General features: G+C 38.3%; 1 protein-coding gene across 1 annotated transcript in view; it reads right to left on the reverse strand.

The window, feature by feature from the left end:
- Nucleotides 1-5,828: 5,828 nt before the first annotated feature.
- GMCL1 (germ cell-less 1, spermatogenesis associated) overlaps nt 5,829-13,900 on the reverse strand; it is a 35,007-nt gene continuing 26,935 nt past the window's right edge. Inside the window, exons 12-14 of the mRNA XM_008700474.2 lie at nt 13,219-13,364; nt 10,898-10,985; nt 5,829-6,766 (exon numbers count right to left, since the gene is read on the reverse strand). Coding sequence (XP_008698696.2) covers nt 6,638-6,766; nt 10,898-10,985; nt 13,219-13,364 — 363 coding nt within the window. The 3' untranslated portion in view covers nt 5,829-6,637. The remainder of the gene's footprint in view (nt 6,767-10,897; nt 10,986-13,218; nt 13,365-13,900) is intronic.

Below are 13,900 nucleotides of genomic sequence, written 5' to 3' on the forward strand. Positions count from 1 at the left end.
ATTCTGGTGAGAACAGAGTTCTCACCTCCGCTCCTCTAACCTCACTTTCCCGGTGGCTTCCCCATCTTCTGTGTCCACGATGGGCTTTAAAATGTGCTACTTGATATTATATAAGGGTCTGGAAAAAGCTGTATACCCTCTGCCCCAAGACAGTTCTCATTTTCCCATTTTCCTTTCCAGTTCTTGCCCACATGCATAAAATATTTTATACCAAACCAATTCTAGACATAGAATACACAAAGTTTATGTCCACACAGGGAAGCACTAGGGTGGGTCAGGAGCCAGGAGCAAGGGAAAAGCATCGGTGAGAGCCTTTATTGTGTTTTCAGGCAGGAATAGCAGAGGCAGGGTAAGTATAAGAGGTTTTGTTTGTTTTTTAGAGAGGGAGAGGGAGAGGGAGAATCTCAGGCAAGCTTGGTGCCTAACACCCAGCTGAGCCTGACGCATCTCACAACACTGACATCATGACCTGAGCCAAAATCGAATTGGACGCTTAACTGACTGAGCCACCCAGGTGCCCTGAGCTAAGAGATTTGAGATTAGTTAGAAAAATTTCAGTGGGCTTTGGGACGTAGGGGCTATCCTGAGTTGTTTGGTACCTGGCCCTGGGGTCGTTAGAGCAGAGCAATATGGCCTTGGCTTGTGAAAGTTTGATAAAGAAGGTGGTTGGAGGGTTTGGGCTTTTATTGGCTAGAAAGAGAGACATTTGCTGTATCTAGGAACAGTTAGCCCTGGGAAGGGCAGTCTCAGCAAGGATGACAAAACATCAAAAAATAAATAAAAAGGCATGACTAACAGTTTTCACACAAACCTTTATTGCACACCTATATACCAGAGGATTAATCAGTGAAAAAGACACAAGTCCGCTCTTGAGTAGCTTGCAGTCCAGCGAGGGAAACACACAAGTAAACAGCGTGCAAGTGCATTGAAAGGGGAAGAATTAGATTATTGTGAGGGCACAGGACAGGTCCCTAACTGGTTTCGAGGGGGAGGATTGTCAAGAAGTTTCTAAGAGGAAATAATGTCCAAACAAGACCTTAAGAAGGTGTAGAAATTAGCCAGGAGAAATGGGGTGGCAGTTGTAGGGAGAGATGGAAGAGATTGACCAGGTAGAGGAGCCTGAATGTGTGAGGGTCAGAGGCAAGGGAGAGGAAATATAAAGGCTGGAATAGGCTTGTAAACTATGGTAAAGAGTTATCCTGAGGCAAAGGCATTAGGGAGTTTTTGAGGGTTTTTAAGGATGGGAGGGAATCAGATTTGAGTTTATTCAGAGAACACTTGATGTGGATACTTGACTAGAGGGGGTTATAAAAGGAAACTGGTAAAATAATCCAGATTGGAACTTACAGCGGCACGTACTAGAATGGTATCAGTAGGTAAGGTGGAAAGTGGCTGAGTTTGAGAAATAGTTGCTAAAATAGGAAAAACTTGGTGATTTTTGGATGCAGATGATGAGGGGATTAGAAGGTTCAAGAATGACATCCAGGTTTCTGGCTTGTTAAACTGGATAGCTAGATGGTAGCATCACTTGCTAAGATAAGGCATATATGATAAATTCAGAAAGATGATGTTCAGATCTGGACATGCTAATCTGAGGTTCCACTTTGAACACTCAGGAGGAGATGCCAACTAGATGTGTATCTGAAGGTCATTAGAAAGATCCAGGCTGGAACTACAGAAAAATAAATAATCAGAGGGGCGCCTGGGTGGCTCATTCGGTTAAGCATCTGCCCTCAGGTCAGGTCATGATCCCGGGGCCCTGGGATGGAGCCCTATGTTGGGCTCCCTGCTCAGCAGGGAGTCTGCTTCTTCCTCCGTCCCTCCCCCGTGCTCATGCTCTCTCTCTCTCAAATAAATAAAATCTTTTAAAAAAATAATCGGAATACGGATGTTCATTTGAAGCCATCTGAGTGCATGATATCCCCTGGTGCACGCTTCACACAGAAAAGGTCCTGGAGACAGCCAGAGGAGACTAAGATGAGTCACCAAAAGGAGACTAAGGGCTGCGCAGAGAAACAGAATGAACTGGGTGAGTGTGATGTCAGAGAAGTTTAAGAGAAGGCTGCTTTTTAAGGAGGATAAAGTGGTAAATTTTAAGTGTTAGTTAAAAAGAATGAAAAAAACACATCTAACCTATATAATTTAGCAACAAAGTCTTTTTTGATTCAGAAGTTTTAGTGGAGTCGAGTTGTGCATGGGTTTGGAAGTGGAGACAGAATTTGGAGAACCCTTATGAGATGTTTAACTGATGCAGGGCAAAATTCGGCAATGGGTGGAGGTAAATGTTTGAAGGTTTTTCAAAGATGTGAGAAACCTAAGCACATTTATTTATTTATTTATTTATTTTTCCTGGAACCAGCTACCTCTTTTATTGAGCACCTCATATCTTTACTAGGCATGCTTTATACATAATCTTTCTTTCTTTCTTTTTTTTTTTTATTTTTTATTATATTATGTTAGTCACCATACAGTACATCCCCGGTTTCTGATGTAAGGCTCGATGATTCATTAGTTGTGTATAACACCCAGTGCACCATGCAATACGTGCCCTCCTTACTACCCATCACCGGCCTATCCCATTCCCCCACCCCCCTCCCCTCTGTAGCCCTCAGTTTGTTTCTCAAAGTCCATAGTCTCTCATGTTTCATTCCCCCTTCTGATTACCCCCCCTTTCTTTATCCCTTTCTTCCCCTACCCATCATCCTAGTTCTTATGTTCCATAGATGAGAGAAATCATGTGATAGTTGTCTTTCTCCCTAAGCACATTTAAATATTGGTGTGAATGAGTCAGTATAGAGAAAAAAAAGATACAGAAGAGAAAGGGAAAAACCAAAGGAATAAATTGCCTAAAGGAGATTAAACCTTCTCTGGGAAAAGAAATTGTGTGTCTCCAGAGGTCTCCTTCCCCTTTAAAATGTGGGACAGAAATTGAGTTCTGCTAAGGCTTCCTTACTTACTGATCAAATTGCCTTCTCTCAGGATGTAGGTTATCCAGCACTGTATATCTTTCAGCACTGCATCTGGAAGAAAATCCTTTATATTTCTGATGAATAGTTTGAGGTACCCTTATTCCATTTTAATGGAATTCAAGTGGGATGGGTCAGCACTTGTGATCACACTTGTTTTTAAGTTCCCTCCCCAACCAAACAATAGTTTTTCAATAAAGGCAAACTGTATTTAAAGTATATATATACCTTACATAAGAACCAACATTAACAATCTGTGATTGTCTGCAAATGTACTATTCTCTAGCCTTGGTTAAACTTTGTTTTACTTTGCTAGTCTTATTTTTTAAAATACCACCACCTTTTACAAAAGTATCTTACTTTATCATTACATGTGGGAGCATGCTGTTGAGTCAGTAATCTCCCCGCTAAATTAGATGCAGTCTGACCTCTAGTTAACAGTGATTGATGATGTTTGAGGCTTTTTGCTTTTATACCCCTGCAGGTGGACCCTGGGAAAAATGTCAAAGTCTCTGGCTAAGGAGGAACTGTACTATGTCTTTTGTTTTTTAGGTCCACATCACTTGAAATTATGAATCAACATTATCATTTCAAGTACTTGATCTACCATTGGCACCACGGGCTCTATTATCTATTATTAACATGGGTTCATCTTTAAGGAAATGTAACTTTTGACATAGTTTCAACATTAACAGTTCAGTGTTCTGGACCAACTGTTCAACAGAACTTTCTGCAACGATGGAAATATTCTCTATCTGCACTGTCCAATACTGTAGCCACTAGTTACATGTGGTTACTAAGTACAATGTGCCTAGTATGACTGAGGAAGTAAATTTTAACTTTTATTTAATCTTAATTAACTTAAATTTAAATAGCCACAAGGACTCCTGGGTGGCTCAGTCAGTTACGCGGCTGACTCTTGATCTCAGCTCAGGTCTTGATTTCAGGGTCTTGAGTTCAAGCCCTTAAAAATGGGATGAGCACTGGGTGTTACATATCTAAGTGATGAATCGCTAAATTCTACTCCTGAAACCAGTACTACGCTATATGTTAACTACCTTGAATTCATATAAAAACTTAAAAAAATAGCCACAGTGACCCTAGGTAACCTCACTTTTGCACTTGATATTGAAAATCATTCATATATAACGGTAATCCCATTGAAAGACTTAAAATGTGATAAAATGTTAGCCACTGAACACTTAATTAAAAGCTAGCGACTTTTCATTTAATTTTGCCTGTACCTTGCTAAGTTTCAAGGCAAATTCATTAAAAAAAAAGGTATGTTCATATTCCTCTTTAATAATTTAGCATGAGACTCTAGAATATTTTCTCCTAAGGACCTTTTCTTTACTGATAACCAAATTAATTGATACTAATAACCAAGTTACTGATAATAATTGTTAATGGGTAAATACCGTTTTCTAGCCTTAAAAAATTAGCTTAAAGAAAAGAGTTGGCAATGGCTATATGGCAAAGGCAGACAAACATAAAAGCTTTCATATATAATGGTTTATATGATAATTCAGCTGACACTATTAATACTTAATGGAAAATATTCCTGCTGAAAAGAATGAGAAGTTGGTGCTAAGGAAATAAAAACAAAAGCAGATCTCTACTATCATTAGCTGACAAGTACCAATTTCTCAGATGAGAACACAACCTACTTGTGATTGAAGAAGTAGCTATTATTTGTGGACGACGTAAGCAATTTGGCTAGGAAGAACCAAAGACAGGAACCATAGATAATTCAAATTTGGTTAATTTATATAATGAGATGAAATAGTTAATTTTACTCACTGATACACTCAAACTTTCTCTTTACTCCCAAGATTTCTAAAAAGTCAATTAATCACATAATTCAAATTAAGCTTGTTATTTATATTTTTTAGCAAGGAACCTCTGATGCTAGAAAAAGACAGAAAAAAAGCATCTCATGAAAGATATAATTATAGCCATATATAAAAATAAGAAAAGCAGCCTCTTGATAAGCTAAATTATTGTATTTAAAACATTTAAGTTACAGTTTGGGGGGTGGGGGGGAGGCATTTAAAAGGTTCCTTTAGGGGCGCCTGGGTGGCACAGCAGTTAAGCGTCTGCCTTCGGCTCAGGGCGTGATCCCGACGTTATGGGATCGAGCCCCACGTCAGGCTCCTCCGCTATGAGCCTGCTTCTTCCTCTCCCAGTCCCCCTGCTTGTGTTCCCTCTCTCCCTGGCTGTCTCTATCTCTGTCAAATAAATAAATAAAAATCTTAAAAAAAAAAAAAAAAAATTAAAAAAAAAAAAGGTTCCTTTAAGTCAAAGAGGATGAATTTTGAAAGGAGAAAAGCAATTTATGAAGCTATGGACCCTATTACTGGGGAAGAAAAACTATTAAATTCCAAAAGTTAAATCTAACTAGAAAGAAAAAAAATTGTTTTCAACTAAGTTTTTTTTGTCCATTTTATATAAGAGCTTATTTATTTTTTCCAAATGGGTATTTATTATTTGTACAGATACATAAAAATGATTCCCAATTTTTAAAACATACTAAAAATATATATTAACCACAAAAAGCATTTACTCTGGAAGGAAGATGAGCATGGCTATTTGCAAAATAGCAGTAAACACAAGAAGCAAACATATAAATCATGACAAGTGTACATCCCCTTTTTGACAAAAATAAGTTCTATTTTTACATTAATGCTTTATTGTAAGCTTCTATATGAGATCCTCCAACCTTATTTACATATACTATGAAATTTCTATTAGCATGTGTAACTCAAAGGCACTCAATTCAGAGGTTATAAGGTCCTGAGCTTAAGTAGGAAATAGGATTCCCAACCAAAATTTGAAATAAATAATTCTGAAGATGAGAGAATATGAAAATGTTTAAGGTGTAATATTTGGTACATAAATAATCCACGACCTAAGAATAAAGTACAGCATGTCAAAAAAAAGACCATGTAAGGCAAAGAAATATCGTCAGGTTCAAACTGATTTTCTCCCCCATTCAAGTTCATTTGAAAGTCTAAAGCTGATTTTGTTAAAAATACTAAGAAAGCTAAATTAAAAGCAAAATAAAATAGCATGAAAATGCTTACGTTAAATAAAAAGTCCCCCACCTTAGTCTCCAAAACCACAAAAAAGTATTTAATGACTAAAAACAAGCACAACTTGGAGGGATATCAGAATATGAGGAGGAATCATAAAGAGCAGTTGAAAAAATTAAAGGACAGATTTAAACGCACCAACTGAAAGAGCATTTATAATTAGCCATTCGAATTGTTCCTTAAGCATTCTTTTAGCCAAATAAAAATAAATTTACAGATAGATAACTGACATTCACTAACATTAGGTAGGATCCGAGTTTAAACAAAAAATTAAATCTATATTAGGCTGCCATGTGAAATTACCTACAGCGATTTTCTACTGATGCTTAAAAATTAAAAGCACGAGTCAACATCTTTATAACAGAAATGGTTTGACAGATATTCTCTTGGCTTTAAAACGTTTTTTTCACATATGCATAGAAATGTAATGAGCATAAGAATAGTCTTCTGTATTATCTGTACAGTTCATAAGGCCTTTGTCATTGTTAGTCACCTTAGATGTGAATATCAGTAGGGCCATTAAATTAAAGCTGGCCGAAAAAGTTTTCAAAGTGCTACTGTTTCCAGCTGATGAGATCCTCAGTTTTCTGGATTTTCTGGATGACAACTGTTTTCAGTTCTTTTTTCTGGTGATATATACAGGAAGTTACAGCAGATGTATAAAGGGAAGATCAGAAGCCTGCTGTCCAAGTTCATCACTACTTGTTCCTATAAAACAAATTTGTAGCTTTAATGACAAGACAAACAGAAAACAGAAAACCAAACTGTTGAACTGAGTAAACTGAAGGAGATCATACAGTGGTTAAGAGCTTGCATCTGAAGCCTCAAAGGCACTATTCTAACCTTGAAACTCCCATCTACTAGCTGTGGCATTGGGCAAGTCAATGACTTGTCAACTGCAGTTTCCTTACTGTAAAATAAATAAAAATACCCACCTCACACGATTATAGTGAGGATTAAATGAGACAATGCACACAGAGGACTCAGCAAAGCCAGCCACATATGAAGTACTCCGTAGTGGTCATTATCTTCATTATTGAAAAATTTCTATTGAGTACCTACATATCTTAGGAACAGATATAGTCGAGAAATATATAGCATTTTGGATTCATCTCTTGATGGCCTTTAGGTATAGCAAATAAATGGGAAGAAGGTGGGAAGCCATTATTAGCACCAACAAGCATGGTTCCCACGTTCCCACTCTTGTCTAAGATTTTCCACTGTCTCTAATGCAAACATATTATTTGTCTCTTGGAATGTAAAATACATTATCATGTAAAATCAATTTCGGGCTCAGTTACATCAGAACACATGAGAATGCCTTGAAATCTCACAGAGACAGGAGCTGCTCCTGTATCCAAGAAGCACAAACACAACCATCTCTCATTCTACACACCTCCACGTGGAACCCTGTGCCAACAGCATTTGGTGAACGGAGTGAGTCTTCAGAGTAAAAGGAGCAGCACTGCAACTTCTCCTTTTTGAATACTTAGATACACTCTCTGCAGTACTATACATTAGTTTTGCCTTATTTTATACATTTTGAAGAACATACTATTAAACACTGTTTAAGCCTTGAGTGTTTAATTTTTACTAAGGATGATACTCCTCCAATGAAGAGAGACGAACACACTGGAACACTTGAATTACTGATGTAGGCTTAACTGGACATAGCTTCTGTATTGGGGGGAAAGCCAAATAAACTGGATCAAGAAGGTAAGGAACACACACACACACACACACACACACACACACACACACACACACATCTCCATATATCCCAAATCAGGGAAAGTGGCGTTTTTAAAAAAAAATGTTCGTGAACAAGATGGGTGAGATGATGGGTCAAGTGAGCCGATCACCTAGCCTGACGGTACTAACAGGGTTAGCAGAAAGGAATGATGTCAAACATAGTTGGTCTTGAGATGCCTGAGACACCTTGGCCTAGACAAAGCTTACGGCTACAACCCAGGTGAAGGCATACTTACTAAATTTGTTGAGGACATATGCTTTGACAATATGTTTATTTGATGATAAAAACCACGATTCAGAGCTACAACAAAACAAAACTCCAAGGAAGATTCTAGTTTTTCAATATAGTTAGGGCTGGGGGTGAGGGTAGGTCTAAGTGCCAACTTTTGGAAAAGAGCAGAGCCATGTGGACGTTACTTGAGAGCTGAAAGGACACAATGATTTCTGAATATTAGGTTGTATTAATTCCCAATCCCTAGCCCCAAACTAGACAGATTTAATCATAGCTTTACTAAACCCTTAACTCCGCCCGAGGGCTCAATTTACATCTATGTTTGCACTGAAGCACCATAAATTTCCATTTTCTTTCTTCCACTACAGGGTGAAAGCTGAGAAGCCCACAGATCACAGCATCAGACAGAGTGGTGGCATCTTCCTATGTTTCCATTTCTACTTCCAGACTGTTACTTCTCCATCTTCATGTACAAATCCCTGCTTCTCTGAGGCTCACCACCTATGTCCTAGAGCTCTATTACTTCCCCACATTCTTCATCTAGGTCTAAATTCCAGGACCTATACATCTAACTCTCTACTGGAAATCTTCACTTAGACATAAAGCAACTCCAATTCAAACCAGCAGCTACTGGCTACTACCTCTTCTTTATGGGCCATCTATACTTTCACTCTTGCAATCTGGCTTTGACTCCCCATCCCAGCTCTTCAATGTCTCACCAGGTTACTTTTCTTGCCCACCCCTCAAATACCAGTGTCCCCTAGGTTTCTGTCTTGTTAGAGTCTCTACACATTTCCTAGAGGCTATCTCATCCAGTCATTATTTCCAGCCCAGGCATTGCTTGTAAACCCCAGACCCATTTATCCCCCACCCATCACACTTTCATCTCAATGCCCTCTAATTAAATATGGCTTAAACTGAATTCATCATCTTTTCACCCGCATTTTGTCATGTTCACTTTCCTTCCTATAAGTCAAATCAAAGGAAAACTACTATAAATCAAGTTGCCCAAGTCAGAATACTAGAAACTATTTTTTTAAAAAGATTTTATTTATTTATTTGTCAGAGAGAGAGAGCACACAAGCAGGGGGAGCAGCAGACGGAGAAGCAGGCTCCCCGCTGAGCGGGATTCAATCCCAGATCCCTGGGATCATGACCTGAGCCAAAGGCAGACACTTAACTGACTGAGCCACCCAGGCATCCCTGGGAACTAACTTTACTCTCTCACCTTCACACAATTAGGCACCAAATTCTATCAACTGCACTGCTTTATTTCCAGAACCCATCAACATTTCTTCACCCCCATTGCTACCTTCTTAAGTTAAGGTTTTCATGCTTTATCTGGATTATAGCAATAGCTTCTAAATCATCTTTCACCTATTACCGTGTCTCTAATCCTTCTTCCACATTGCTGAGATCCTTCATTTGACGGCACAGTCCTGTGATAGCTATAAAATACACAAAAATCAGGGGCGCCTGGGTGGCAGAGAACCTAGCACACAGCAGGGACTCAAATGTTTGCTGAATGAACAACTCAAGAAACCCCTGAAATACAACTATTATCTTGGCCTGGTGTTTTAAAATCTCTGGCTGCTTTGAGCCATGACAGTATTTTTTAAGAAGTTCCAGATAGAAAGTAAAGATAATCATTGTTCATGAAGCTCCAGAGGGTGCCAGGGGGACCAAGAGAGTTCTACTGAAGGCAGATTTGAACTTTTCTTATTATATAAGGTATATATACCTTCTCAAATACTACCTACCATGTGAGAGAGTCCACTCTCTGTTGCTAGAATTGCAACAACAAGTGGAGGATCCTCCGTCAGAATGTTGTTAAAGGAGTTCTCATACAAGCTATGTGAGGTCAGAACTATCACTCCAAGGTTCCCTGCAGTGCTAAATGCTGATGTTCTGTTAAGAGGCTCTTCAGTCTGAAGAAAACGGCTAACTTCTAATAATTTATGTGAACTATAGGCTCTGAACCCTTTATTAAAACAGTATGTCCCTTGGAATGGTGGTTAGTTTTAACAGAAGTAAACGTCCTTAATATTTTTTTAAAGATTATTTATGTATTTATTTATCTGAGAGAGAAAGCAAGAGAGCGTGCATGAGAGCGCATATGCCAGTGAGCACGAGCAGGGGGAGCAGCAGGTAGAGGGAGAGGGAGAAGCAGGCTTCCCTCGGAGCAGGGAGCCCAAGGCAGGGGTCGATTCCAGGACCCTGGGATCATGACCTGAGCTGAAGGTGCTTAACCAACTGAGCCCCCCAGGTGCCCCTAAGCTTCGTTAATATTTTAACAGCTCTCATATTACTTTTTGAAAATGATTTACTTCCCTTTCATGACATTTTGAAACTTCCGCATGCATGTGATGTATGAAGAAACAAATGGATTTAGAGAGAGTTTGGGGAACATTACAGATGCTTGCTACTTTAGAAATCTATTGTGCGAGAGGATCATGCTCTCTTAATATTCAGGAGTTATGCAGACATACTGGATCATCTTTAAGGTGTTCGCTGTTAATCTGTAAGTAAACGCATTTATGAGCGCAACAGATAAAGCAATCAAGATTCATAACTTTTTGAAGAAGTTATTCAGGATAAACAATTATTTCCCTATTATCAGCTTTTCTCTGCCCCTCAAATCAAACTTTGTTGCCTTTTTTCTTTTTTTGTCTTAGTTACACTTGTAATAAAATGGGGGTAAGTTATGCATACGCGAACATGGTATTTCCATCTCTACCTTTAAAAAACTTTTAAACCAATCTTTAAATCAGATGTTAATTCTACTTAAGAACTTTCAAAAGAGGATTCAAAAGACAGATACTATTACCAAACAACACAAAAGTAATCAAACATACCTGGTCCTTTTCAAGTGTAAGTATCTGATAGCCAGTTGTTCTGCTACATATTAGTTTTCCACTACTGTCAAAAGAGGCTAAACGTAACCTAGGATTAAAAAAACAATACAGATAAATGTATGATTTTTTTTTTAAGACTTTAAGTAATCTCTGCACCCAAAGTGGGGCTCAAACCCACAACCCCAAGATCAGGAGTTGCATGCTCCACCCACTGAGCCAGCCAGGCGTCCCTAAACATATGATTTTTTTTACCACAGATTAATTCAAACAAGCCCTCCCTCACTTTAATATTTACTTTTCTCTTCATACTCTTTTATTTGATAAAAGATTTTAAAAAGTCTCTTCAAATTCTAAACTGATCCCCTTAGAGATTTGTAAGCTTGAGCTATTATACATACTGGGATATAAAATAACTTATAAATGTCTTTCCTGTGGTAGAATATACATAAAATTTACCATTTTAACCATTTCTAAGTGTATAGTTCTCAGCATTACATACAGTCACACTGTTCTGCAATCATCACTGCCATCCATCTCCAGAACTTTTTCATCTTTCCATCTGAAACTCTGTACCCGGTGAACACGAATTCCCCATTTCCCCCCACTTGGCCCCTGACAATCACCATTCTACTTTCTCTACGATCTTGTCTACTCCAGGTACCTCATGTGAGTGGAATCATACAGTACCTATTCTTTTGTGACCGGCTTGTGTCACTTAACATAATGTCGTCAAGATTCATGTTGATGCATGTGTAAGAATTTCCTTCCATTTCAAGGCTAAATAAAATCCCATTGTAGGTATGGACAACATCTACATGGACATCTTTGATGGACACTTGGGTTGCTTCCACTTTCTGGCCATTGTAAATAAGGCTGCTGTGAAAATGAATGTACTAATAATATCTGTACCAGTCCCTCCTTACAATGCTTTTGGGTAATTACCCAGAAGAGGAATTGCTGGATCACATGGTAATTCTATGTTTAATTTTTTGAGGAAACACCCGCCATTTCATTCTCCACAAAGGATACACCATTTTACATTCTCACCAGCAATGCACAAAGGTCCAATTTCTCCACATCCTCATCAACACTTTTTGTTTTGTTTTTGACAATAACCCTCCTAACGGGTTTGAGGTGGTATCTCACTGTGACTTTGATTTGCGTTTCTCTGATGATTAGGGATGTTGAGCATCTTTTCATGCTTGAAAAGACGCTTATTCACCATCTGCATATCTTCTCTGGAGAAATGTTTATTTAAGTCTGCTGCCCATGTTTGAATGAGGCTGTTTGTCTTTCTGTGGAGTTTTAGCAGTTCTCTAGATAGTCTGGATATTAGCTCCTTTTCAGATACATGGTTAGTAAATATTTTCTCCCATTCTCTAGGTTGCCTTTTTACTCTTGTGATATTATCCTTTGATACATAAGAGCTTTTAATTTTGATTAAGTCCAATTTATTTTTTTCTTTTGTTGCCTATGCTTTGGTGTCATATTGAAGAAATCATTGCCAAATCCAACGTCAAGAAACTTTTCCCCTATGTTTTCTTCCAAGAGTTGTTTTATAGTTTCAGCTCTTATGTTTAGGTCTCTGATCCATTTGGAGTTAATTTTTGCATATGGTTTAAGGTAAGTATAAATATATGACTTAAAAAATCTGCCATTAGGGGCGCCTGGGTGGCACAGCGGTTAAGCGTCTGCCTTCGGCTCAGGGCGTGATCCCAGCGTTATGGGATCGAGCCCCACATCAGGCTCCTCTGCTGGAAGCCTGCTTCTTCCTCTCCCACTCCCCCTGCTTGTGTTCCCTCTCTCACTGGCTGTCTCTCTCTCTGTCAAATAAATAAATAAAATCTTTAAAAAAAAAAATAAAATAAAATAAAAAATCTGCCATTAAGCTATTTTCCAATTTGTCAGCATCCTCTCCAGAAAGATAGCCAGCAAAACTATCAGGCAAAGCTGGACATATGAAATCCCACGGAAAGTAAAATACAATACCAGATATGTTTTCCTAGAGAAATACCTTGCAGTCTTTCCATTCTGGACCTTTAATTTGCAAGAACAGCAGCAAGGCAACAGCTTCAAGCCTATTATCAATCTTCTATCATTCATATTCCAGCCTATTCTTTCTGACATACCAGATCCAGGCTTTTTGATTTTGATTATTACTAACATTTCACAGGAACAGAACCTTAATATTTCCTTGCACTTTCATATATACTATATCTTACCAAAACTCTACTACTGTTGGCATGAAGTAACAGGTTTTATTTTATTTCTTGTATTTTTTCTGGAGTGAGGAGGAGTGGGACAGGGAAATTTCATCCTACCTAAATGCTATGCTCCTTCGAGGTTGTAAACTGACAGATCCACTACATGGCTGATTCAGTGTATTGCGTTTGAAAATGATGTATCGGTTGGTATAAGTTACGAGCAGGTCAAAGCCGAAGTTAAAACCTGTCCACCGCCAGCAGTACTAAGAAATAGAAAAGAGAAAGATTTACTTCAGTTTGTCATACTAGTAAATCAAAAATAAAAAATTCAAAATGTCTTTTCTTTCTTTAACTCATTCCAAATATTTCTCTCTCTTGGGTACCTTTCCCTTAAGGCTTACCACACAGACTATATCTGTGAATCTATATAAAGGTCTACCACATGGGTACAGTTATATTTCAAAGCCAGAAAAGCAGCCTTTATGATCACCATTCTTTAAGGTACTTTCCCAATATATCTCTTCACGATCTGTTTTGCTATGTCTCCACACCATAATTCTATGCTAAGTAATATGGCTTTTCACTGCACCGCTAAGGATGTAGAGCTCAGGGCGCTAGGAGGCTATAAGGAGGTAGTAAGACCCCATTAAAATCCACCTTGCTTTAAAAAGATTCTAAGTTCCTTAAATAACTAGCCAACAGATACACAGTGTTACTTTATTTATTTTTTAAAATTTATTTAGTAATCTCTACACCCAACGTGGGGCTTATGAACCCAAGATCAAGAGTTGCATGCTCT

Source organism: Ursus maritimus, unplaced genomic scaffold, assembly GCF_017311325.1.
Source record: "Ursus maritimus isolate PB19 unplaced genomic scaffold, ASM1731132v1 scaffold_6, whole genome shotgun sequence".
NCBI lineage: Eukaryota > Metazoa > Chordata > Mammalia > Carnivora > Ursidae > Ursus > Ursus maritimus.